The sequence below is a fragment of the Centroberyx affinis genome, unplaced genomic scaffold, assembly GCF_046629955.1.
Source record: "Centroberyx affinis isolate AG114_WGS23_722 - 3 ecotype Tasmania unplaced genomic scaffold, CSIRO-AGI_Caff_v1 ptg005718l_1, whole genome shotgun sequence".
NCBI lineage: Eukaryota > Metazoa > Chordata > Actinopteri > Beryciformes > Berycidae > Centroberyx > Centroberyx affinis.
The window spans coordinates 32,763-59,470 of NW_027282889.1; the positions used below are offsets into that span (position 1 = coordinate 32,763).

Consider the following 26,708-nt stretch of genomic DNA (forward strand, 5'->3'; position numbering starts at 1 on the left):
CCAAACAAACAAACAAAAATCATAAAGTCCTGGCCTTATTGAATGTAAAGATAACTCATTTTATGTCAAACTAACTTCCTGGCCATGAGAAGAGAGAGAAAATATCAAATTGAGATGTAAACAAATTATGTCATTTTTGTCTTTTACATCCTAATCATAACTCGTGAAACAGCAGAAAAGGATGCACCGATACTGACTTAGATATTGTCCTTTTATTAAATATCAGATCTGGTCCAGTCAGTATCATCCACCTCTGATATGATGGATATGATGCAGGTTGATTGATTACATATTTATTGTAGAATTGATGGTTGTGTTATGCGACATTCTGATCAGTCTCCACACAAGTATGCATGAATATGTTTTCATTCTTATTATTATCATGGGTTTCAGTGGAGAGTTTCTCATGATCTAGATGCTGTTTCAGAGGCTTTTCCACCCTGATAAGAATTTAAGGGGGAAAGCAATGAATACTTGTCATTTTTTGGTCAAATTTAAAGATGCTGAGTCTCATTCTTCTTTAACATTCTTCTATATGTGCAAAAGACTGTCACTGACATATTACCAAGGCTCTTGGTGTCAGATTTTAGGCTTAGGGAAAGTCTCTGACAGTGATAGTGACACTGTATCAGATTCCAGTATTGGTAACGGTGCATCCAGACATTACGCTCGCAACATTTTGAGGCGAAGGAGGTGGGCGGTGTTACTCAGACTGTTTTGTCGGACTTCCACATTTTAGACAATTCATGTTTCCATTGGCTTAAGAATCTCTCTAACTCATAAATCGACAAGAATTAACTAAACCCCAAACCCGAATCTGTGTAAAAGCCTGACCTCAAATGGTTCAAACCATTGCTACTGAGTTTGCCATCTGCTATTGGCTGATCTTTGGTGCCAGGTGATGTCACCTTCTATAGAGTACAGGTGGTGACATCACCTGGCACCAAAGATCAGCCAATAGCAGATGGGAATTTAGCTTTTTTGGTCGTAGCTGTTGGTAAAACTGCCCACCTTCTTCATGGCCTGATTTGCGGATCACTTACACTGATAAAATGAATTTACTTCCAACTGTTGCATCAGTCTGAAATTTGATCAATCAATCAATCAATCAATCAATCATCAAACCAATTACATCAACAATGCCCTGTACAAAAATGCACAATATGGTTTTTCTTAGTAAGCAATGATACAACCAGCTAGAAACACAGGGTGGAGTTTCCAATGAGTGTAGATTCACAAAGCTGCCAGAATGAGCAATAATCAATAATCAGTATTCAAAACATTTGACAACACGGAGACGACGACAACAGAAATAAGGCAGTGATAAAAGAAATCGGGCAAAAAAAAAACAGAATTTCTTCTCCAATTCTTGTAAACATCTTTCAGTCCCCCCCTTGATTATTCCAAATATGTAGCAAGTTATCAAGTTTATTAACAAGAAAGAATGTTTAAAGAAAATAATATACTCTAATAGTTCGCAGTCTCTTTTGGTTCCGATCGGATGGAAATCGTAACGCGACGAATCTAGTTCATTTACACTTTGCAAAAGATCAGGATTTTCATATTGTTCGTTATATCCATATATTACAAGCTACATAAACTGAAGAGGCGAGTGCATATTATTGTTTAAAAAAAAAAAAAAAAAAAAAATTGAAGTCGGTTTGTGGCGAACCGGGGCAGTGAGATTTCAAAGACCACAAAGTAAAAAAAGCAGATACGATGTCATGGAAATCTGTACAAGGGCAGAACGCATTGGAACAACCTGGAGACCCTTTTTTTAGTTTTAGTATTATGGGATAGGTAAAGTGAGGAAGTTTTACATAACGTTCGACAAAGATCTTCTCTTGACAACTCCTTAGAAAATTTCAACCCGTCACCTGCGTGCGTCTTATACCTGCTGCTCCGCGCATTTGTCCTAGTGTGTCAAAGATGTAATAGAGAAAAAAAATGCATTTCACACTGGAAAATAGGATTAGACCGATATATTGGGCCATTCAATAGAACTGATATTGGCCGGTCAGTGTCGTCCACTGCCGATATGAACAGTGGAGAGTTTTAGTGTCCCATGATGCTCTAAATGAAGTTTCAGAGGCTTTTCCACCCTGATAAGAATAACATTTTGCGGGGAAATGCTGAATATTAAACTGAAATATACAGAATATCGGCAGCTTCGGTCCAACTCCCTACTGGAAAACCGAACAAATGCAAGTGACGGTTCAAAAGTTGCTAACAGATTGCAGAGGAGATCTGCAGCTGTACTTAGTGTATCCGACATTTGTATACATTTTCGTAAAATGACACACGGACTTCTGTTCCCCTATAGTAACCACTACTTTGGCATTTCTGCTCATCTGACCCAAGCAAAAAAAAAAAAAGAAAGCAAAAAAAACCCCCAAAACATTCAGTCAAGCTAACAGACAACTTTCAAAAGCTTAAATCAAGGCTTTGTCTCTCTCCTGTCTTTCTCTCTTTAGCATTCTGGTCAGTTTTGTTAGTCCTTAGTCATCAAAGCAGCGCATTGCAATTTTTGCTTTTTACAATCTTACAGTCCTTATGACATGTCATATCATATTAGATGACATCATGTCACCTAATCACACCATGTCATGTGTCATATAACATATCGCTCCTGTCGGGTGAAAACCTAAAAAAAAAAAAAGCAAAAAAAAAAAAAAAAAAAGGAAAAATTTTCAAGGATTTTTTGATTTTCATATCGATGCCCGTTTTTAAACTGATTCATTCTTTAATAATATAATAATTAATGGTTTCATTGATACTAGGGTGATGGTGCTTCCAACTTACTCGGGATCAACGTAACCTTTCGATTAAAGTAAAAAAAAAAAAAAAAAATTTACCAAAAATTTGGGGTCACAGGGTTTTCGCATGATAACAGCGATATAATCCCATCCCGCTAACAAGGGCGACACCAATCGAAATTATCTGAGGAAACATCGACCACAAAACACCGCAAAGAGCACAGGTTTCTGGAAGGGAGGGGCCATTTGGCAGCCGACAACGTACATCAACGATTAAACAGTCATGTTAAAATACCACACACTGTCTGTGGAATCACTGCTAAAGGTAAGAGGTCCATAAAATGATTCGGTAAGGTCAAAACAGATGAGATAAGGTATTAAAACAAAAGCATGAACATCTAGTAAAATTAGGTATAAAACAATAGCTCGGAACAACCGGACAGGATGAGGATCGTCTCGATGAGAGAGAATAATAATAGTAGTAATATTAATAACGAAAGTATTTTTGATTACAGTAAATTTACCTGAGTTAGATACCTGTAGACAGTGGTTCAAAACAACAAAACACACAAAACAAACGACATGTCTAAGAGTTATGCCAAAACAACGACCCAATTTAAAACTGGACATACTCCGACTGCTTGGTTTACCGGAGGCTCAGCAAATCTGCGTCAATAAAAACCTTCTAGAGGCCGTCTTCAACCCAACCCAGGTTCATTTTTTACAGAACTCAGTTGCATGTCAATGTTGTTGCAAATCAACAAATCAGTTCGTTGAGTTAGTAGTGACGAATACACAACAGAAAATAGAGCAATTTCAAAAAATCCGAATTCTGAACTGGACTGATGCTCATATACTCATACATCTCTTCATGTGTGCAGTCAAGTCCATCATGCTTAGCTAAAGTCACAGGGACTGGAATCAGATTGGTTTTGACTCTCTAACCTGGCAGGATGACAGGTCACCAAAACTCTGGTGACCTGCCCGACTCACAAAAACTTTTGTTTACTGATTCGATTGTAATTGGGTGGACTGAATACAAAAAACACAACAAAGTCAACTTTTCCTCTACGGTTTGGACCAAAGAAAAGCATAGGTGTGTAAATGTAGGTGTGATCACACCTTTAAGTGTTGGTGGTTAGAGAGTTCATGCCTTAACCAAACCGCTAGTTATTCCAGGCAGCTTTCTAGACCGACTCTAGAGCCTGAGTGTTGTTGACAATTGATTTGATGAGAACGCGACACCTAATCTTAGCTGAAAAGTCTGAGAAATAAACACCTATCCACTGCTTCACTTTGCATTCAGTCGAAACAAAAGGCGGCTTTTGTTATTGGTCGAAAAGTAGTGACTAGTAGTGCCTTCGCATTAGCCAATGATCTTGGGTTTCTGTTTCTATTCGGGTGAGACCAATATACAGAGCCAATAGTGTCCTTTTATTAAAAATCGAATATGGCCCAGTATCAGTATCGCCCACCTCCAATATAATGGATATGATGCAGTTTGACTGATTACACATTTATTGTAGAATTGAACAATACTACACTGGTTGAAGATGTTGAAGATATTGAATGAGAGTCAAACCCCATTTTCAAGTTGGCTTGTTTTGAATGGACTGAAGTGAGGCTCAGGTGAAAATGTGGATGTTTGCTTGAGCGTCAGTAAACCAAAGCAGCTGGAGCCGTGTCCCTGTTTTACGGTCGCAATGCCTTCATGGGTATGATTAGTGCATATAGTGCTGCTGATCACAAGGAAAAAGAGAGTGGCCAGCTGTTATCACCTCCACTCTGGTTGCATGGAACACACACACACACACACACACACACGCATACACACACACAACCGACAAGACCATCAAACTCATAGGTGAGATGACTTCGACGTTTTCACGTTTCACTTCTTTTGATTCCTCCCTCTCTCCTCCGAGGGTTTTTTTTTTTTTTTTTTGAGACGAATGTAAGCGAAACTGCCCAAAAAGAAAAAAAAAGAAAAAAAAAAGAGTGTCGAGAGAGGGGGAGGGGGGGGAAGGAGACAGGCGGTGCAGCTTTTAGAATTGGCAGCAGCTGACGGGAGCGAGAGAGAGAGAGAGAGAGAGAGAGAGGAGGAGGTAAAGGCTTAAGGAGGAAGAGAGAGAGAGAGAGAGAGAGAGAGGGCCTAGGAGGCTTCGTGGAGGATCTGCTCCAGCACTGTCAGCAGGTGTTTCAGGCCGTAGACGTAGCCGTGGTCGCGGCTGCCGCTCGGGAACACGTGGGCAAAGTCGATCATGCGCACCTCCACGTCTCCGTCTCCCCCCCCCACGCCCGCGTCGCTCCTCTGTCCCCCTCTCTCCTCCTCCTCCTCCCCCTCCTCCCCCTCTCCGTCCTCCCCCTCCCCTTCCAGTTGCGATTTGATTCCGTTTCCGTTCGGTTGCTGCTGCTGCTGCGGCGGCGTCTCGGCCGTCAGCTTCCACGCCGAGTTGTCCTCCTCGCTGTCGCCGGTTGCCGCGGCGTCCGTGCCGCCGCCGTTGCCGTGGAGATGCTCCTTGCCGCAGTGGTGGTGGTGGTGGTGGTGGCCGCCCTTCCGGTGGTTGGCGTACATGGTAGCCAGGCTGTAGTCCCAGGGCGCCGCCACCCGGATGTTGTTGTTGTTGTACTCCGCCACTTCCTCTCCCCGCTCCTTCGCCTCCTCGCCTCCTCTTCCTCCGCCGGCGTCCGCGGACAGGGTGCCGAGGAGAGAGGAAGGGGAGGAGGAGGAGGAGGAAGAGGAGGAGGAGGAGGAGGAGGAGGAGGAGGAGGAGGAGGGGGGCAGGCCCTCGTAGACGAAGAGCAGGGAGCTGGCGTAGAAGGCGAGCTGGCGCTGCGACTCGAACCAGCGGAGGATGCGCTGCACCCGGCGGAGGCTGGAGGACACCGCGTCCCGCCTCAGGCCCACGCCGTTGTGGAAGAATTTGGACAGGCCTGGAGGAGAGGAGGAGGAGAGGAGAGGAGGAGAGGAGGGGAGGGGAGGGGAGAGGAGAGGAGAGGAGATGAAAGGACAAGAGAAGAGAGGAGGAGAGGAAAGACAGGAGAGGAGAGGAGGGGAGAGGAGATGAAGGGAGAAGAGAGTAGAGGGCAGAGGAGAGGAGTAAAGAGAGTAGAGGAGAGAAGGCGAGGAGAGGAGAGGAGGGGAGGGGAGTGGAGAGGAGAGAAAAGAGAGGAGATGAAAGGACAAGAGAAGAGAGGAGAGGAGAGGAGGGGAGAGGAGATGAAAAGACAAGAGAAGAGAGGAGGAGAGGAAAGAGAGGAGAGGAGGGGAGAGGGGATGAAGGGAGAAGAGAAGAGAGGAGAGGAAAGACAGGAGAGGAAGGGAGAGGAGATGAATGGAGAAGAGAGTAGAGGAAAGAGAGGAGAGGAGAGAAGGTGAGGAGAGAAGAGGATGGGAGGGGAGAGGAGAGGAGGAGAGGAGAGAAAAGAGAGGAGAGGAGGGGAGAGGAGATGAAAGGACGAGAAGAGAGGAGGAGAGGAAAGACAGGAGAGGAGGGGAGAAGAGATGAAAGGAGAAGAGAGGAGAGGAAAGAGAGGAGAAGAGAAGAAAGGAGGAGAGGAAAGAGGGGAGAGGAGGGGAGAGGAGAGTAAAGAGAAAGAAAGAGAGAAGGAGATGAAAGGGAGAAGAGGAGAGGAAAGAGAGGAGAGGAGGAAAAAGGAGATGGAGGAGAAGAGGGGAGAGGAGAGGAGGAAAAAAGAGAGGGAGAGGGGGTAGAGGAGAGAGGAAAAAGGAGGAGAGGAGAGGTGAGGAGAGAAGAGGGGATGAAGGAGAGGAGGGGAGAGAAAAAGGAGAGGAAGAAAGGAGAGGAGAGAGGGAAGGAAAGAGGGTGAGGAGAGAAATAACATTGAAGTATTTGAATAAAGGCAAAACATATAAAAGACTGTAATTATACATATTACATTATTATATTATACATTTTTATTATATTATTTGAAATATTTATAATCAGCCTAAAGAGGTGGCTGTTTTCATATATTTGTTTCCATATCTCAGCCTGCTAAGTATCTTTAAACTAAAGCAGGACACAGAGGTTTTGGAAAGGTTTTGGTTTATTTGACAATTAATCTGACAATTTGTAGATTCAATTTATTTCTAGATTCTTGACTATATGCCAATTTACAATTGCAATGGAAAGTACAATGCTATTTGCTGATGTAATGTCCCTCTCTCTCTCACACAGACATACACACACACACACACACACACACACGTACCGTCTTTAATAGTGCTCTTCACCAGTCCCCTCCCGTAGTGCTGGTCGTAGGATTCAAAACTGTCACTGCACACCTTATATACCTGAAACACAACAATACATTACTTTTAGTGTGTGTGTGTGTGTGTGTGTGTGTGTGTGTGTTGATCACGGCTAAGTGAACACACCTGCCCGCAAACAAGGCCAACAGTAGAACAAGCTTCAATTTGTGCATCACCGACCTAACAAGCAATTAATAGGAAGTAGGTCAGGGGTCAGAGGTCACAGCGCCATGACAACAGATGTAACAAAATATTCCTGTGACCCTGGAGTGACAGTTGGATGGATGGCAGTTATCTCTTATTATCTCTGAGCAATAGGTGCAGCACTGCCTCCATCTTGTGGTGAAACACCGTCACTGCGGCTACACTCGCCTATGACTCCTTATGATTCAGCGAGTCAACCCTAAAGATCCTGGCTTCTTCAGAGCTGCTGCATTAATGTGCCCTCGTGTGACTGGATATTAAAAGACAAGCGTAGAGGTTGGGTGGTAACAATGATATTACAGTGACCAGTCAAAAAATAAGTGAATGAATGAATGAATGGGTAACACTTTACAATAAGGGTCACTAAGTTAAGGGTTAGTTAATGCTTAATAAGGGTTAGAAAAAATAATAATTTTAAAAAAGTAACTTGTGGATTACCACTTTAAAAAGTTATTATTCTTAGAACAAGGGAAAAATCTGCCTATGGGTTGAGATAATTTCAGTGATTTCTAATACAAATCAAAAGATATTGTCCAAGTGACAATTTCAAGATATTGACACTTGTTTCAAGAAAATTCTATTGTATTCTATTCTATTCAATTCTATTCTATCCTAGCCTACTCTTTTCTACTCTATTCTATTGTTATAATTCAGAACAGGTGATTTGGTAACACTATACAATAAGGGTCACTAAGTTAAGGGTTAGTTAATGCTTAATAAGCATTACCTAACCCTTAATTAACAGTTAACTAATGTGTAATTTACTAATGGTGTTCATGTTAACTAAAGTATTCATTTATACATTATTTAATAGTTTATAAAGATGACTATTAAATAATGTATAAATTAATACCTTAGTTAACATGAACACCATTAGTAAATGATTACCAGACACATTAGTTAACTGTTAATTAAGGGTTAGTTAATGCTTATTAAGCATTAACTAACCCTTAACTTAGTGACCCTTATTGTAAAGTGTTACCAATGAAGGAATGAAAACCAGATCCTACCCCCATCCCCCTCACCCCATTAGATTTCCTCATCGTTAGTCACCCTCCTCTCGCACTAAACTAGATGTGAAACGGTAGAAGTTGACTTTCTCATGGTGGAAGTACTCCCACTATGATTTTATTGAGCAAGAAGACAAACAAGAACTTTGGACATCAGCGCCGTTTGGAGGTTTGATTTCAGAAGGAAAGATGCAATCACCAATTTTTCATGTGTAACGGAAAAAGTACTACAACAAACCAACTAATTACTGCTTCCAGGGAGTCATAAAAAGAGGAATATTACTTTTGCATTTTACATTTTTGGAGTAATGAGCCCAACATTGAACAACTGCATCAATTATTGCCAATAGCCTATTATTACTGTGTTAATGTAACTCATTTAAACTCGTTTTCTAGGCACCTGTGGAGGATATTCTAATACATTTAAGCCGCTAAACCACTACAGAATGGAACGTTTCAGGGTTTTCCGCGGAGATCTTGTGACAAAATGTGCGTGCGTCATTGAAGATATCGAATGACGCTCGCACCCAAGTTACAAAATGTAAGATCAGCTGATTGAGATCAGAGATGCGCACGCAAAGCCACATACTATCAGCGGCTATTATAACATGTAATACCTCAGTATACTCAGGTTTCAGGCCATTGGATAATGGGAAAATCGGATGTAGACCGGTCCTGCTGCCACAGTTAGTCTTCTGTCTTACTTACGACATCTGGATCAGGAATATTCTCCCCCGTCTCGGTCTTTATCTTTTCCTTTCAATCTCTCCGCAACTCTCTCCTCCCCGACTATCACTCCTTCATCGGGAACATCATTACCGCTAATGAGTCTCCTCTCTCTCTAAACAAACACACGGCAGCGATAAGACTGGGAGTTTTCCATGCTCGGTGCCAGGCAGATACAGATGCTTCAAAAAAAACAAAAAAAAAACTGATCCAAGGTGCACTGTAGCTCCATTTGCACTGTTCTCTCTGTTTGTGAAGGAGGGAAAGTCTTGTCAAACTGTATCTTTGATCTTCCCACAAAAGCAAGGTGCCATACATCTCCAACAGCTGCTTTTGTAAGAGTGTTTAAGTGTTTTATGGTTGAGTTTTCCTCCTTCCTTTTCCAAATCTTCAGGAGCCACTGGTAAATTCCGCATTCATTCACTTCATTTCAATAAAATATCAATTATTATCATTGGTTCGCACTCTGCCCTCCACAGTGTATGATGATGGAAGAGGGGTGTGGGAATAAGAGGAGAACCAATTCTAAAAGTTGAATTGAAATAAGTAAAGGTTGGTCTATTGGATGCATGCAGAACTGATGAGTGGATCCTAACAGTTTGTAAAGGGTCGTGAACAATGTGTACATAGGTTTAATCCAACAAGTGACACTTATTTCAGTAGCAACTTTTAAAAACTGCTATTTGATGTAATATTCTCCCAAACATAAAGAGGGAAAGAGAGAATGGCACAAATGAGGGCTTAAGATCCTTGGACTAGCTGTGGTTGAGAAGGAACCTCCATTATATCGGAGGTGGAGGCCAGCAACGGGCCGATATCTGGGGCCGGATTCACAAAACCCTCTTGAGAAAAAAAATCTTCTCAAGTGCCATTTTTTTCTTAACTTTAGTCTTAAGAGAAAAATAATAATAATAATAAACTTTATTTATATAGCACCTTTCATACATAAAATGCAGCTCAAAGTGCTTTACATTCAAAGCACTAAAACGAATAAATATGGCAAAAACAAATAGGAAAAAATGCTATTCTCAAAAACAATTCTTATATATTTTCTTAACTTTCTTATGTTTCTTCCTAAGAAAAAACGTACGACTAAATGAAAGTTCTCAAATTTGTTCTTGATTTTTTTCTTAACTTTAAGACGGCCCTTCACCTGTCTTAAAACTTCTACAGTGAAAAGGTAAGCCTCTAATATCATATATTTAAACACATTTTAGACAAGTAGGTTATAGTTCAAAGTCTTCATAGGTTCCCCTACACCTAACATTAAGAAGAACATTTATTGTAAAGCTTTATTTGGTGTAGGGCCAGGTAGGCCTCTGTCTCATGTCTGTTGAAAATTTTACAGTTACCAACAGTAACCAATGTTTAAAATATGTTGTTCTAAATAGGTTTTTCCCCAATTGTTTTGTAGATGGAAGCACTTTGGGTTGCCTCCTAGCCTCATCTCCTAGTCTCCTAGCCTTGTCTCCTAGGCTCAATGGCAGTAAGCCTAAAGTTTATTAACCAGAATTAATTCAGGCCCTATTTTGAGAAGTTCTTAAGTTGGAAAATTAAAGAAATTCGTAAGAAATGAGACCGTTACAAAGAAAATATTGAGGAATTGCACTTAAGAGCCTTCTTAAGAACTTCCTCAAATTTCCTCTTATGTCATTTCTTAAGAACAATCTTAAGAACACATTGGTGAATCCGGCCCCTCATTTCTATTAAGAGACCAACATTGTCCCGATATGAGTATTGACGAATCAGTACATCAGCCTAATCCAAGTCACCTGTGTAACAATCACATGTAGCTTATACCCACCACAAACGAGGGCCTGTCTTCTCCTCAGCCTATGCTATAGCAGGGAAGATCAAACAATTGCATAAGTCTTCCTCCAGGCTCCATATGGGCAAACGTCACCGCACTTAGCTGATCCATAGGTAAACAGCAGCTTTATGACGGGTTTACAAAGGGTCGGACACGCCGTGATGAAATTGGCCCCGAACAATGGCTTGACTGTATGAGGTAAGACAAACACTATTAGGCCTATTAGGACAATCCTTCATCACTCAATAGGCTGGTTGTACTGGATTCACAAGGTGGGCTAGACCTGCATCTCTTCAGGAAACACTTCAGAGCTCCTTCAGGGTGATCAGGGACACCTCTCCACTCTTCAGGGAAACTTCTCAGCGATACATTGTGATCGAAATATCGCGATATTTTGTGAATATCGCGAAATTCCCGCGATATTGAATACCCCCCAATCCCCCCCAAAAACAAACAAACAAACAAACAAAAAACAAACATTACCCACCCCTCCTGGCCATGGCACCATGTGTTGCTTTGATCACAAATTGTGCAAGCTTTTAATCTTATAAACCTATAACCTACTTGTGGTAGGCTAAAAAACAAAAATAATAATACTTTAAGCGATAATATCGTATATCGCGATATTTTGGCGGGACAGTATCGTGATATTAAATTTTGGATATCGCCCAAGCCTAGTGCAGACCCATCAAACTATCTTCAATTGAGAGATAGTGTCATTTACATGGTATCTGATATATATGGAAATTCACTTCAGAACGTGTGACAGAAGTGATGCTTTTCTTGCCGATCACACTCCACTTATTGTATTTCTTTTTGGTCCGATTGCAGAAAAACGTCGTGCAGCGTACCGAAGGAGAAGTACTATCCTCTCTTGCTGCCCCTGAGAGATAGGGCAGGAAACCCCAAAACAGGGCAGATAGCACTAATGATGATGATGGTGATGGTGGTGACAGCAGGTTATGTAGGAAACTGATGGAGGAGATATCAACCCTCTCTTTTATGTGTCACTATCTCAGCCTCATACTTTCCGACAGATAAGAAGCTCTCCATTTCCTGTCCTCTCTCTCTCTCTCTCTGTCTTTCTCTCTGTCTGTCTCCCTCCTACCCTCTCTCCCATGCGGGCCCTATAATGAGACAGTGGTATAATGTGTGTTTTCTGCTCCATAGCCTGGGAAAGCACCAGATAACCCACACAGAGCATAGCATGTACAATGGCTATTTGCATGGATGGAGATAAACTCTGTGTGTGTGTGTGTGTGTGTGTGTGTGTGTGTGTGTGTTTCGAAGCTAAGGGCGATCAGGGCGAGTTAGTTTCATATTCGCTTAGCTCGCCTAGTCAAGGATGTCGCAATGAGCTCAGTGTGTGTATACAGTATATATGTACATATATCTATTGTGTGTGTGTGTGTGAGTGTGTGTTCAGCTCAGCAAAGAAACCAAACATGGTGCTATATTTTACATATCACATGGGCAAGTATGAAATGGGTTAAATATTGACTATAAAATATTGAATAATAAATACAGAGCAATACCAGTGGGTTGTACAATGTTTTGGGCGCTTAGACAACTGGTTTGGTTTGTTTTTGACACCAACGTTTGCTGGCCGGGGCGGTGTTTGGACCTTCTGGCCAATCACAGCGCTTGAAAACGGAAGACTCCCCCCGACTGGGAGGCCGGGCCACGTCAAACAAACGCACATTCAAATGACAAGTGAAGGGAGTTAAACGGAAAAGAAATTGGATTCCGGCAGTAAAATTAGTCAGCAACTGTTACCAACAGGATATAATTGTTTAGTGTAATGTTATGCTGGGGATGTTTTAGACCAGTGGTTCTCAACGTGGGGTCCGGGGACCGCCGGGGGGTCCTTGAGGGGGTTCCAGGGGGTCCCCAGCAAACTGATGAATTGTTAAACTTCATTTACAAGAAGTTAAAACAATTAGAGAACGTAGAAGAATGACTATTTTGATCATAGCTTCTCTGTTATCTCTCTACCTACAATACAGACAGTAAAGGAATTCTGGACAAAATCATATCTAACAATAAAAATATTCTCAGATTTGGGTCCGAGAGCCCAGAAGGCCATTAGGGTTAGTTAGCTTTAGGTTTGTTTAACCTGAAAATCAAGTTACAATTCCCTTGAAAAACACATTAAAATGAAGCAGCACCATGAGTATACACATTCTTAATATGGGTGATTCAGTTGGTATCAAACCCCCAATCCTGGCTGTGTTAGTGCCTTGCTCTACCCATGGAGCTATATAGTGAAAAGCTGTGTCCACATGTATTGACATATGTATCGCAATCAAAATATTTAGCAAAACAGTTATGAGCGATATGATTTTTTTTGTCAGTATTCAGAATAGTAAAACGGGTTCAACAGGCTCCTAAAGTTATGAAACTTAACCGTACTTAACAGTCAGAGTAAGAGTTTCAATGTTTTCATATAACAACTGATAAGAGAAACTTGATAGGCACCAACTTTATTTTTCCTACAACCCACAAGTAATGAAGCTGATCCTATCTCTCTCTAATATACATACATATGCATATATATTTATATACGTATCTTCCCCACTTCTCCACCCCCCCCCTTATTACCTCTCTCTTTCTTTTTTTTTTTATCTATTTCTATCCCTCTCCAATGTCAGGGAAGCAGCGGGACAGTGCGTGTGAACCTCGCCGGGGTCAGACTCGGACCCGCGCTTTTAAAGGGCCGCTACACCCAAAAATATAGAAAACCGAGACTCCGAGACTCCCCGGGTCTCACTCACCCTCATGCCGAGGACCAGGAAGCCGATCTCCTCCATCAGCGGGTACTTCCGGATCTGCTGCTCCCGCTTCTCCTGCGAGGCGAACGGGTCGTAGCTGCGCTGGCCCAGCTTCACGTCCATGATGCACGGCTTGACGAAGCGCCGCGTCACGTCCTCCAGCTTCAGGTACAGGTCTGAGTCACGGGGCACAAAGGTGGTGGGTCAGGTCATAACGTGTGGCTATTAGGGCTGGACCCGAATATTCCACTATTCGGATATTCGTTTCGTTGGGTAGGTATTCGGTTTTCAATTTTGGGATTCGGATATTCGTTTTTTTTTTAAATGTTAATTTTGTATGTAATCCGTAAGCCGGTTGCCATTGACGCTGAGAAGCAGTTTGTTTTTTTCTTTTTTTTTTTAACTTGCATTCAAATGTCAGTCACATTTGCTGATCGCCATGGCGGCACAGAGAAAAAAGTACGACCTGAAATTCAAGCTGTCAGTTGTCAAATTTGCTGAACAAAACTCAGGAGAAGCAGCAGCAAGACATTTCTCCGTTGATCTTTTTTTAAAATCTTTTTTCTAAGGTAGGCTAACCGGTATTTTGATACGGGGCTCTCTCTCTCTCTCTCTCTCTCTCTCTCTCTCTCTCTCTGCGCTTTAGAATGTAACCACTGTGAAACAATCAGAAAATAACGTTTTATTTCTCTGATTCTCCGGCTTTCTCGCTACTACCGCTCCCTCTCTACATTCACTTTCTAGCTCGCTCGACCATCTCTCTCTCTCTCTCTCTCTGCGCTTTAGAACGTAACCGCTGTGAAACAATCAGAAAAGAACGTTTAATTTCTCTGATTCACCGGCTTTCTCGCTACTACCGCTCCCTCTCTTCATTCACTTTCTAGCTCGCTCGACCATCTCTCTCTCTCTCTCTCTCTCTGCGCTTTAGAACGTAACCGCTGTGAAACAATCAGAAAAGAACGTTTTATTTCTCTGATTCACCGGCTTTCTCGCTACTACCGCTCCCTCTCTTCATTCACTTTCTAGCTCGCTCGACCGTCTCTCTCTCTCTCTCTAGCTCGCTCGACCATCTCTCTCTCTCTTTCTAGCTCGCTCGACCATCTCTCTCTAGCTCGCTACATGTCAAGTATGTTTTCAGCGCTGTGTTTTTGTGAGGAGGAACTAACTTTGTCGGGTGAACTGTTACCCGTGTATGGAAAGCCAAGCAGTTTGAAGGTGCGTGACTCTTAAACCCCGCCCCCCCCCCCCCGCTGTGGCCGAAGCTTTGAATATTCACTGTTGATTACTACTGAAGCTCCGAAGCCCAAAATATGGTATTCGGGACAGCCCTAGTGGCTATAGGGTTAGACTGATGATGGGTCTGCTGATACAGGTTGGTCTTTTATTAAAAAAAATCGGATATCAGCCAGTCAGTGTTGTGTACAACGTATCTCTGATATGATGCAGGTTCCGCCCTGACCACACTTGGTGAATATGTTTTTACACACACACACACACACACACACTGTTTTTGTTACCGTTGGGGCTGTCAGGAGACGACCAGGTGCCGTAGTATTTGGGCAGGTGGCTCTGGAGCTCCAGTAGACATGGATCATAGCAGTCCTCCGCATACACCTAGGACACACACAGACACACACACACACACAAAAGTTATTGAAGTTTTATAGCATTCCTGGCTAGTTCAAGTTAAAAATGTCAAAGGCAGTGTCAGTGTTTCCAGTATAGCATCCTCACACCAGCATGTAACAGCATATGCTTCATGACTGAGGCTCATTTATTTTAAATGAGAAAATTCATAACCAATTCAGGACTGTGTTGTATGTGCATATGCTTTGTGGTGTAGGCGTTGCCCAAGTTGAAAATGCTATAATCAAACTCTTTGTTATTCTTATGCATCATTTATACAGTCTTTCTGTGATCATTTCATGATAACATTTTACTACTGAGTCAAAGTTGCAGTGAGAAATGATAGCTGTAATTCAAGTTCTACTGAACAGGGATGATCCAGTAAAGCTTCTATTTTCCTTTTTTTTTCAAACCTTTCTTTCTTAATTGGATTTGAAGATTTTGGTCTGTGTTATCTCGCTGAAATTTGACGTAAAAAGTAAAAATACTGGTGTAAAAATCTACTGGAGTAAAATAACCTTTATTTGTATAGCACCTTTCATACACAACATGCAGCTCAAAGTGCTTTACATCAATAGAAGGCAGATAAAAGACAGATAAAAAGATACAATTCATATAAAAGAACAAGCAAAATGCACTGCATTAAAAGAATCAAATCAAGTAAAATAGAAAGATAAAAGAACATAACAAATACTCCCACTTTTAGATGCACATTGTGAGTGAATCCATGTTTTTCTTTAATTTCCTTTTCCCCTGTCCTTCCTGATTCTACCCTTGATCTGATATTTACGTCAGATCTCACTGCCCAAGGCAGACGAGAATCATAGATTCTCCTCTTGGTCAAAAAAAAAAAGTAAAAGTAAGAGTAAAAGTAAAAAGTAGCTCATTTAAAATGTCTTCAAGAGTAAAAGTTACTGAGTTACTTTTTAGAAAGGAGAACGTTGTCAGCTGTGATCTTTTCTCTGCGATTCTAAAAAGGACGAGGACAGAGTTCAAACTACATTCTTTCCATTGGAAAACATAAAGTGCACAAACAAAGATTACTCTTCTCTTCTTTGCTGACTGTCCCTTCACTGTGAATGACTCCTCAATTAGCCAATTTACAGCAGTCCAGTTTCTGCTGCTGATGGAGAGCCACAATATGTGTACTCTGTTACGGATAATTAGCTACTTCCACCCTTGGTCTATATGATGTCAGCTGATACCGGCTGGGTAATTTATCAACTCGACCATATCACAATGTTGAGCTATATCACTATAGCTCAACATTATTCTACACTACATGTAAGTTGGCCTATGAGAAGTACTTAACCTGAATTGATTCTAATGCGACATTTTCATCAGACTCCACACAAGTGCGCATGAATATGCTTCATTATTATTATTATTATTAGCCTGGGTTTCAGTGGGGAGTTTTAGTGTCCCATGATGGTCTCAATGCTGTTACAGAGGCTTTTCCACCCTGACAAGAATAGAATCCTGGGGGAATCACAATTTGAAATGACACTGTGGCTCTACAACTACATAAACTGTTTATTCACCAGTGTGTTAGTTAATGTATGCATTGAGATTTGGTTTTATTAGTTTGGTCAGAGCTGGGCAGAGATAATGCGGTGACTCACTCTTGGTTGTATGGGAGTTGCTGAGGCTGACAGCTTTGCTAAGCCCTAAAGCAAACAGCTAGAGCAGTAGCCTGCAGGCACACGTCACTCAGTGTGTGTTGTCATGCTACCTGCGAGTGTGTGTGTGCGTGTGTGTGTGTGTTGCACTTTGTGTTGTACAGGCTGTCAAACAAGTCTATATGTGACTCACAAGTGTGGTGAATGTGTGAATCTATGAATGCGTGTGTGTGTGACTACTTGTATTGTGTGGGCCAACACACACACACACACACACGTATAAGCAATGGACTGTGAATCAAGTCTATATTTAACTGACAAGTGCTATAAATATCTGTGTTTGTGTGAGGTGTGTGTGTGTATAAAGTGTATGCATAATGTAGATGTGTGTGTGTGTGTGTGTCTATATTACCATGCTGTAAAACTGCATCTCTCGTGGACCTCTTGGTGGAGGCTGTAGCTGCTTCAGGACTGTGCCATCTGGATGCTGCAAAATACCTTCAAAATAAAACAAAAAAAATAAGGTTATTTTCTTTTTTTTTTTGGAAAGGGAATATCTATGACCTCTCTGAATTTACCAGACGATGTATAATAAATCAATAAACAAGCGATGAATAAAGAAAATTCTTGATCATTCAGTTAAAAAATATCAGAATAAATAAACCCTAACCCAAAAAAGTTGACACAAATAACTAATTTGTGCCCTTTTTTATAGATTTTTAAAGGTTTTACCTGCTTTTACATATACATTGGTGTAAAATACCTGAGACAAAGAGAAAAACAAAATAAAAAATATATATTCTGCTACCAATAGCTGACCAATATGACCAATTTCTGTGCTTTATTGGAGAGTACATAAGACTGGCCCAGTTATTTGGCTTCATGGGCAGCTGGTCTTTTACTTTTTGGCCTCAGGGAAACAAGACCAACAGTCTTTTTCAATCACGGACAGTACAACTTTTGTTTTTTTTCATAATATTCTGATAATTCGAGCTCATCTTCGAAATGATTTTTTCCCCCCAGTCAAACTTGAACAAATCACGTCAAACTGATTTTATAAAGCCGAAGCGCGTGTGTGTGCCTGTCTGCTGCGTGGGCGGCTATGAGAGGAAGATCTTAAAAAATGACAGAAATTTGTCCGATTCCTCGAAAAAAAGAATGAAAAAAAGAAAGAAAAAAAGACAAAAGCTGTAGCCTTTGCTATTCCGATCCGTGACGTTAACTAGTTTCCCCGGAAAACAGAATGGGAATGCTCAAGTATTCTACATTTCTACATGGCTGGAAAGACCATTTTCCTGCCTTGGCTGGACAATAAAGTTCTATTCTATTCTATTCTATTCTATTCTATTCTATTTGACCGTTGACAGTTTAACAGTCCAACGCTTCCAACGGTAACACCGCTTAGCCTAATGTTTAACATGAAGCCATAAACTCTCTGTCATTTATCAAACACACATAGAGCTTAACCACCGGGCAATAAAAAAAACAGAAAAAGAGAGATGAAGACAGAGAGAGAGAGAGGGAGAGAGAGAGAGGTACGAGGGACTTTGCCCTTAATCTAGGTAGGGCGATGACATGCTGTAGGTCTTCATGAGCTGTCAATAAGAAACTCGACTCTGCCTTTACTGCCCCCGACTCTGAGACCTGATCACAGAACTAGACTAGAACTAGACCTGAACTAGAACTAGACCTGATCAATGAACAGAAAGGGCTTTGAAGGGGAGACCAGTTCTAAGAAATTAGATTAACCATCAAAAACCAGAAAAAAAAACAAAAAAAACATACTCCTCATGTTAGAAGTCCATTGAAATTGCTTGACCTTTCATGGAAATGTCCATTCTATGTGTTGCCATTCTGTACTGGTAAGCCTTCAGCCGGTATAGACAGATATAAGAGGAACGCTCTAAGGAAAACATGATTCTCCTCCTGGTTACATCATCACAGACTGACCACGGCTGATTACAGACGGACTGAGTCAACTTGGGAAGGAAAGGATTAGTCTGCTCTTGCTGATCTGTGGATTCTCTTTACAACACACACACACACACACACACACACACACACACACACACACACACACACACACACACACACACACACACACACACACACACACACACACACACACACACACACACACACACACACACACACTCAATCTACAAAAACCTAGCATGTTTGCATACACATATAAAATTTCTCACATATAAACAGGAAATGTGCAAGTCACCTTTGCGGTTGAATATGAATTATAGATAGACATAAACACATTAGCACCCATACACACAATCACACAGAGCAGTTATATTGTCTGCCCTATGTCATGTAGCCTAATTTCTATTTCATAATTATCCTTTTTTCAAATTTTATTGAAGATTGTCAATCAATGGTCATTGCATCATTTGATCAAATGAATAGGTAAACGCAACGGACACACTTGTTGCTGTAATTGTTTCATAATAGGCCTATATTAAGCGGCATTAATGAAATTAGGCTTGTGCCGATATTCAATAATATCGTGTATCACGATATTTTCCGCGTTATCAAATATCACACGTAATAATAATATTACTAATAGTCTAGAAATTTGAGGTAATTTAGAAGAAAGAAAAAAAAGAAAAAAAAGAAAAAAAAAAAAAAGAAGAAGAAAAAAAAATTACTGACCCCCCCCGAAACCCTGCCGATAATATTGTATATCGCAATATTTTGGCGGGACAGCATCGCGATATTACATTTTGGATATCGCCCAAGCCTACTGTGAATTGAGTCATACTTGCAAGATGCAATATCACTGTAGATTTGAAAATGATATTGTGATATAAGCTAAGGCTGGGTATTGGCAGGGACCTCACGATACGATACATATCACGATACCTGGGTCACGATACGATTGTATCACGATACATTGCGATATGATACATATTGAGATACATGGCAATACTCTACATAATTTCCTGAAAATGTAAAAATAGAGCTGAAAATACAACTTGCTGTGTACCACCTGGGTAGTCTAATATGTACATCACATTATATTGATAACTCAGTGGACAAATTGAGTCAAAACTATTTAATTCAAGGGGATTTGAGGGAAATTTAAGGACATTTTAAATCCGTTTAAAACATGAATAATTTTTTTTAATGTATCGATACGAGGGGCTGGAAAATCGATACAGTATCATGGAAAAAAATATTGCAATACTCAGCTGTATCGATTTTTTTTGCACGGCCCTAATATAAGCACAATCAGAACTGAATAACTACACCTAAACTACTATTACAATTTTAGGGCAAAGTAGCGAGTCATTGTCCACTTTCATGTATTTATTGTAACCCTAATATTAGGAAGAATCAAGTATCTTAATGTAACCAGGTTCCATTACAAGGTTCAATGTTCTACTGTGAATCCAGTTGGGTGAATTCAGGTAAACTTCCAATTATGTGATGGGAGTGTTCATGAGTATGCGTATCTATATGCAGGGAGGATATTATAATTAATTGAATAGAACAATTGAATTGATATTGGATTGTTACTATTGCATTATTGCTGATAACACTGATATTTATTGATATTTGTTTAATAATTACTAGTCATCTGATAAGGTTTATAATATCACCTAACCTGATGCTACAGTATAATGCTTTGGTATTACAGGTTTCTTTCCAGTCACACCAATGAAGCAGATTTGAATTGAAAGAGACTTGCAGTATAGAAAATTCAAAGACAGAGAAATCAGCTCTACATATTTGCTTTTATCATGTTGAGTTTCACAGCAGTGCGTATAACTTGCATCAGATGCTGACTGCAAACTGAAACACAGGCTACGCCACCTACAACCAGGGTGGGGAATTAATATTGATATGTCAGTTTGCTGATACTGGCCTTTTATTCAAATTCATCAGATCTGGTCCAGTCGGTATTGTCCACCTCTGATCTGATGGATATGATGCAGTTTGATTGATTAAATATTTGTTGTAGAATTGATCAATACTACACTGGTTGTCTATGGGAAGACCTACACCGGAATTGATTCTAATGAGAAATTTTGATCGGATTGCAGTATGCAAGAATATATATATGCAAGAAGTATGCAAGAATATATATATAATCATCCTGGATTTCAATGGAGAGTTTTAGTGTCTCATGGTCTAAATGCTGTTTCAGAGGCTTTTCCACCCTGACAAGAATAAAGTTCTCACTGAAACACTGAATACTTTCATTTTTTGGCCTTCGAAAATCCCATATCAGTCAAAGCCTAGTGACCAGCCATCTTTTGGAGGTTCTATTACAATCTAAAAACTAACTTGACTGACATGTAACTGTAGCTTCCAGGTCAACAAACTTCATGTCTTACTGTGATGCCTACAATGCTCCCCATCAACATTAAGGTAAAACATGTAGCAACATGTAAGCTAGGTCTGCTGGAGCACTGCTGCTCTGTATCAAGCCAGGAGTTTCACCTCTGCCTGTCTGTCTTGCATCAGACGCTGTAATTGCATTAAGTTCAAACATCACGCATGAACCAGTGATGCTCTTTAAAGCCGATTAAAAACCCATTGTATAAATTCAAAAATACATGTGTGAATTCTTCTCTCCCTTCCCAGAAAACCTGCTTCTGCAGGTTGTGGTTTCCATCCGACAGCAGCACCACATTCCCAAATCCTAAATGATAGCCTAGAGCTATAATCAATCCACAAAAAAAGGGAGGCATCCTCCAATGTAGGTCAGGCCTATTTGTAATCTAAAGGCCCCCTGATAGCATTTCATCACCAAATAGCTTTGTTGTTGTATTAAGTTATTGGCATCTGTTAGTATCGCCGATACCAAGCACCACTTCAGCTTGGCTTCTCAAACACAGCATCTCTCCAAAACCCAATAATTATGTATTAGTACTCCAACAAATACCTAAAATGTAATGTGAATGTGACAACAGCTTGCAGTGTGTGCTAGTGGTGTTTAAGATAAGATAAGATAAGACAAGACAAGTTTGATCCCCTTGGGGAAATTCAGGTGCCACAGCAGCAATTGGCAGACAATGCCAAGGAAATGTATGAAAAGTATGACCCAAGTACAGCAAGGTAATAGAAGAAATAGGTACTAAAATAAGATAAAGGTAACATACATGTAGAGACAGTGCAGTGCAATAGAGACAGTGCAGTGCAGACAGTGCAAATGAATGCAGGTAAATGCAAATAATAAATGCAAATGAAATGCAAATCATAATAGTCAATACTTGTAGTTAAGTTATTAGTGCCGGTTAGGAGGAAAAGGGGGTAACTTTGTAACTCTGGATGAGACAAATCCGATTCCAGTCCCTGTAATGATAGATAGATAGATAGATAGATAGATAGATAGATAGATAGATAGATAGATAGATAGATAGATAGATAGATAGATAGATAGATAGATAGATAGATAGATAGATAGATAGATAGATAGATAGATAGATAGATAGAGTAGTTCTTTTTGTTACGCCAGGCTTTCCAAGCATGAGGAACTGGTGGCTGTCAGATGTCGACACCCTTCTTCTTCTACCCGTAAACCCTTGTGTTTTGGGGTTGTTTCCTGTAGTTGGTTGGAGTACGTTCTCACTCTTCACGAAACGCACTGTGGTTCTCTTGTTAGAGGACCGAGGCTCGCATTTTGAGGCTCCGTGCCGTTATTTGGTGCCACCCGAGTTCGAATGGCATTGTTCTCACCTGGCCACATGAACCCAACTAGAGGAGAAGACGCTCCAGAGTTGAATTAAATTGCTCCAAACATGCTGAGTATGAAGGCATCCTAAGCTTATCATCCCACAGGGTAACTTCATGTTGAGGTTGAGGTTTTCCTTATATTATACACACAATACTGAACCGTCTTGCTGTGACGGTTCATTATTGTGTGTATAATATAAGGAAAACCTATGCTAAGGATAAAATAGAATGATGACAAGAACTGAGATATGGATTGTGCAATAGGACAATGGTCTTATTATTTTCTGCACTCAGTAGAAGTATTTCTTTCCAGTCAGTTAAAAGCCAGTTAGTCCCTCGAATAGTAAGTGAATCAGTTTGTCAGTCACTGAAGCAGCCAACTAACCAGTTAGTCAGCCATTCAAAGAACCAGTCAGTCAGTCAGTCGATCAAAGTAAAGTCTACCCCATGACTGGGATCACATGTTAGTCATCAGGTTCCTCATTGATGTGCCAGCTTATCAGATGGAAGTTACTTACCATCCTATCAAGTACTGTCCTAAAGTGTCAATGCTATAAAATGATAATACAGCTAACAGCTAAATAGGCGTAGGCCTAAACTAAAGTGCAATTCAGTGCTCTGTCCCATTAACACTGTTAATGGGACAGACTGATATATTGGGATGAGATAAAACAGATATCGGCCAGTCATCAACCTCCAATATGATAGACAGATATGGATATGATGGTTTGTTTGATTATATTGTAGAATTGATCAATAATACTACACTGGTTGTCAGTGGGAAGCCCTTAACCTCAAATAATTCTAATGAGACATTTTTATTGGACTCTATTACAATAATTCTACTACAATCTAAAAGCCTACGTGATGGGTAAAAAATGGAAACTTGCAGCTTGTTTGGAATAGACAGAAGAAGAACTGGGTAGTTAGTGTGAGCAGTGATAGCCACCGTGGCTGAATAGAGAAAGAAAAGAGAAACTCAAACTGCATCAACAGAAAATCCAAAGAAAAAGACGTCAGATTTGGAATTATTTAAAGACTCACAAATGTACATTAAACTAAATGTAAATTCAACTAACTCATTAACTAAGCCCTTCCTACCTGATGTAAGAACCCACCAGTCAAAGGCTCGTGACCCCTTTTGGGTCTTGACCGGGGGCAGGGCAGGTAGAGTATGCAGGCTTTTCATTCCGACCAAAGACTACACTACACCGGGTGATTTCCGTGACTAAGACACCTTCGAGGAAAGAGCAAATCAGTGGAGCCGCATTTTAAGAAATCCTGCGGTGCGGTAACCGGACTGTAACCCCTGGGGAAATGGAGCGCTGGGAGGGGGACATGGCAGGGTCGGTGTCAGGCTTCAGGCATTACAAGCTAAACAGGATTCCGGTACTTGTTCAACAGAAAGCATTGACTATAGGAACTTGCAACACTGTGTCACAGCTATTGTATCTGCCTGTTAACTTGATTGTACGCGGTTGATGTCAGGTTTCTTCTCTCAGCGAGTGAGATGTGAAACTTCCAAAATATTACCTTGTCAAATATAAATTGTACCGATGGCTTATTTCTACTTTATTTGGGAGGTAGACAGTGCAGACAAAGAGGAAGGACATGCAAAAAACACAACAATAATAACAAATTGTGTCTTAAAATAAAATCTCAAAAAGCTGAGTGAGTGGTTTTTTTTTGCTTTATGTGGTTTGTACATAACACAGGGAAACTGTGAGTTTGAGTCCTGCACACATCCTTAGTCATAACCATTCTCTCGTCTATCTTTCCAGTCTCTCTAAAGCCTCACTATCTTACAAGTAGATCACAGTGCCAGACAGTATATTATAAGCATGCACAAACTATATGACATGGAGGTCCGAGGGCATAACTTTGTGCCGGGAGTAGGGCCAAAAAATGCAACATACTCACTCATTTAGCTTCTTAGGCCGTATGTCATTGTGGTATTTGTTAATATGCTAAGTTATTAATGCTCGGGGCGGTTTATTCGAACTCTGGAGTTTTTGCTCCTTTAGTTCGGTTTGTTTGAGCAGGTGAGAACAATGCCATGTGAACTCTGGTGGCACCAAATACTGTAACAGCACCGCGACGCCTGAAAATGCAAGTCTCAGTCCTCTAACAAGAGAACTGTGGTGAGGTTTGTTAGCAGTGAGAACCAGGTGAAGAATATAATCTGAACCCACTACAGGAAATTACCCTAAAATGCAATGGTTTATGGGTATAAGGAGACAGAAGTTGACAACTGATAGCCAGCAGTTCCTCATGCTTGGAAAGCCTAGCGTAACAAACCGCAGTCTGGACTGATGCTCATATTCAGCTGTTTCTTCGTGTGTTCCTAACTGGTATGAGCACCAGAGAAGGTCACTTGGGGGTAAAGAGTGCAGACAAGTCCATCATGCTTAGCTACACTTACAGGGGCTGGAATTAGATTTGATTTGAATAGCCCGAACAGAATAAGGAACTCTTTCCCAAAAAGAGCTTTGTGGATGGACAGGTTTGGCCTGCTGGCCGCACCCTGGGTGACTGCAGGCCCCCGAAAGTATGTTCAGACTAGGTTCATCTTTATTCCATTGTAAACGCATGGAGTGAAGATGAACTTTTCTGTCCCAAAACATAGAGATGCATGGTCCAGGATTTCAGTAAGGCTGACTGAACCAGCAGCTGACTGACTGTGATGACTAAGCCAGCCGAGATTGTGCCGGACCTGACATGTTACCGATTTATCATCCACAATCAATTCAGCTCAACACCTCACCTGATAATGCACAATGGAGTCTTTGATAACATCAGGTGTCCTGTGTGTAGGAGTGTGAGTGTATATACGCGTGTGTGTGTGTGTGTGTGTGTGTGTCAGCGAGAGAAAATATCAGGAGGAGAGAGACACCATATACTATCAGGGGTTTTCAACGACTTTCCCATGGCATCCATAGCCTTTTCTCCCCATTTGGTGTTGCACGGTTAGGTTAGCAACGTGAGAAAAGCTTCCCATGATTAATTCAGAGTGAAGAAGTAAGTGAGAGAGAGAGAGATGCTTCATTTCCACAGGTGCATAAATCATAGCCCTGACATGTGCCGTTCCCTCTTGTAGAAAAAAACAACGGCATGCAAAACACCGTTCAAAAATCTGTCAGTTAAATGTTGCCTCACTTACAGCAAATGTACGTACCTGGTAGAACATGACTTTCACCTTTTCTGAATCGTTAGGACACGCTCATTAATTCGGCATACATCCAATACAGCAAACAGCACTTATTTCAATAAAATGTCAACTTTTCTATCTCCGTTTACTTCCCACAGCCTTCTTTCAACTAAATGCAACGTGATGGGCGGTAGAAACTAGCAAGTAGTGTGAAACAAGTTGCTTTTTGTGCAAGGAGTTGCTTGGTGGATTACATGCACGCCGAATTTACAATTTGATCCACATGATTTATAATATGCCTTAAATTGTGTTATATGTGGCTTGTACGCTCGTCGTTAAGCAAGACCACATGGAATTGCCAGATTTGTAATAGAATTTTGGCATGACGTTGGAACGGAACGTATCGTGGCTACATAAAATCCCTCATATTTTATGACTGAAGCTTGCGATCATTGAACCTGTAGAGAAATCGGTCTCTTGTCCGGTTAACTTACCCACTTTATCCACCCCGTACTTGTGACCCGCCACCTGATGTGACAGCGGGACGCAGCCGTTCAGGTGTGCCGGAGCTTGGGGCCCCAGAGGCCGCTGGCCGCTCTTGTCTTTCGCCGGGGGTCCGCCGGAGAGCCGCGGCGGCAGGCTGACCCCGACAGCGGAGGGGCTGGGGGTCAATTCCAGTCTACCCAGGGCTAGAGAAGACTCCATCATCACTTGATGCTGAGTTGTTGACATTCGTACAAATAAAATAAAAAGAAAATAAAAAAAACAAAGTCTTTTGTCCAAGACAAAAATAAAAAATAAAAGTCAAGGATGTGACTTTATCGATTCACATATTGATATTACGTAATCAGAGAATATAGTCCCGCACACAATTTTGAGAAATTATTGTGTCGTGAGGTTGAGAAGCCTTCATGGAAATGGTCCAATGCAGACGAGCCAGCCCAGCAGCTTTGGTCGTTTTCGGTGTTGCTGAGCACCGACAACAACGACAACAGCACCGACGGAGAGTCAACACTGCCGTAACCTCCGGTGTGTCCGATAGTGAAGCAGAGCTCCCAGAGCAGCGCCGATTCAATGATTTTCATATCT

At 41.1% G+C, this 26,708-nt stretch overlaps 1 protein-coding gene across 1 annotated transcript; it reads right to left on the bottom strand.

Annotated features, from left to right (window-relative positions):
* Window positions 1-4,908: 4,908 nt before the first annotated feature.
* Window positions 4,909-26,642, bottom strand: ipmkb (inositol polyphosphate multikinase b). Its single transcript, XM_071547211.1, has 6 exons — window positions 26,114-26,642; window positions 17,190-17,275; window positions 15,050-15,146; window positions 13,536-13,708; window positions 6,972-7,053; window positions 4,909-5,690 (listed from the first exon to the last, which is right to left on the bottom strand). Exons 1-6 carry the CDS (start codon window positions 26,349-26,351, stop codon window positions 4,909-4,911), a joined length of 1,458 nt encoding a protein of 485 aa, XP_071403312.1. The 5' UTR covers window positions 26,352-26,642.
* Window positions 26,643-26,708: the final 66 nt, after the last annotated feature.

Bases quoted from the DNA above. Each gene is read 5' to 3' on its own strand.
- ipmkb (XM_071547211.1), bottom strand. From the start codon at position 26,351: ATGTCAACAACTCAGCATCAAGTGATGATGGAGTCTTCTCTAGCCCTG. The intron at 7,054-13,535 runs GTGAGTGAGACC...GTTGTGTTTCAG, and splicing joins TCCTGGTCCTCGGCATGAGG to GTATATAAGGTGTGCAGTGA. The intron at 5,691-6,971 runs GTACGTGTGTGT...CCTCTCCTCCAG, and splicing joins GAAGAGCACTATTAAAGACG to GCCTGTCCAAATTCTTCCAC.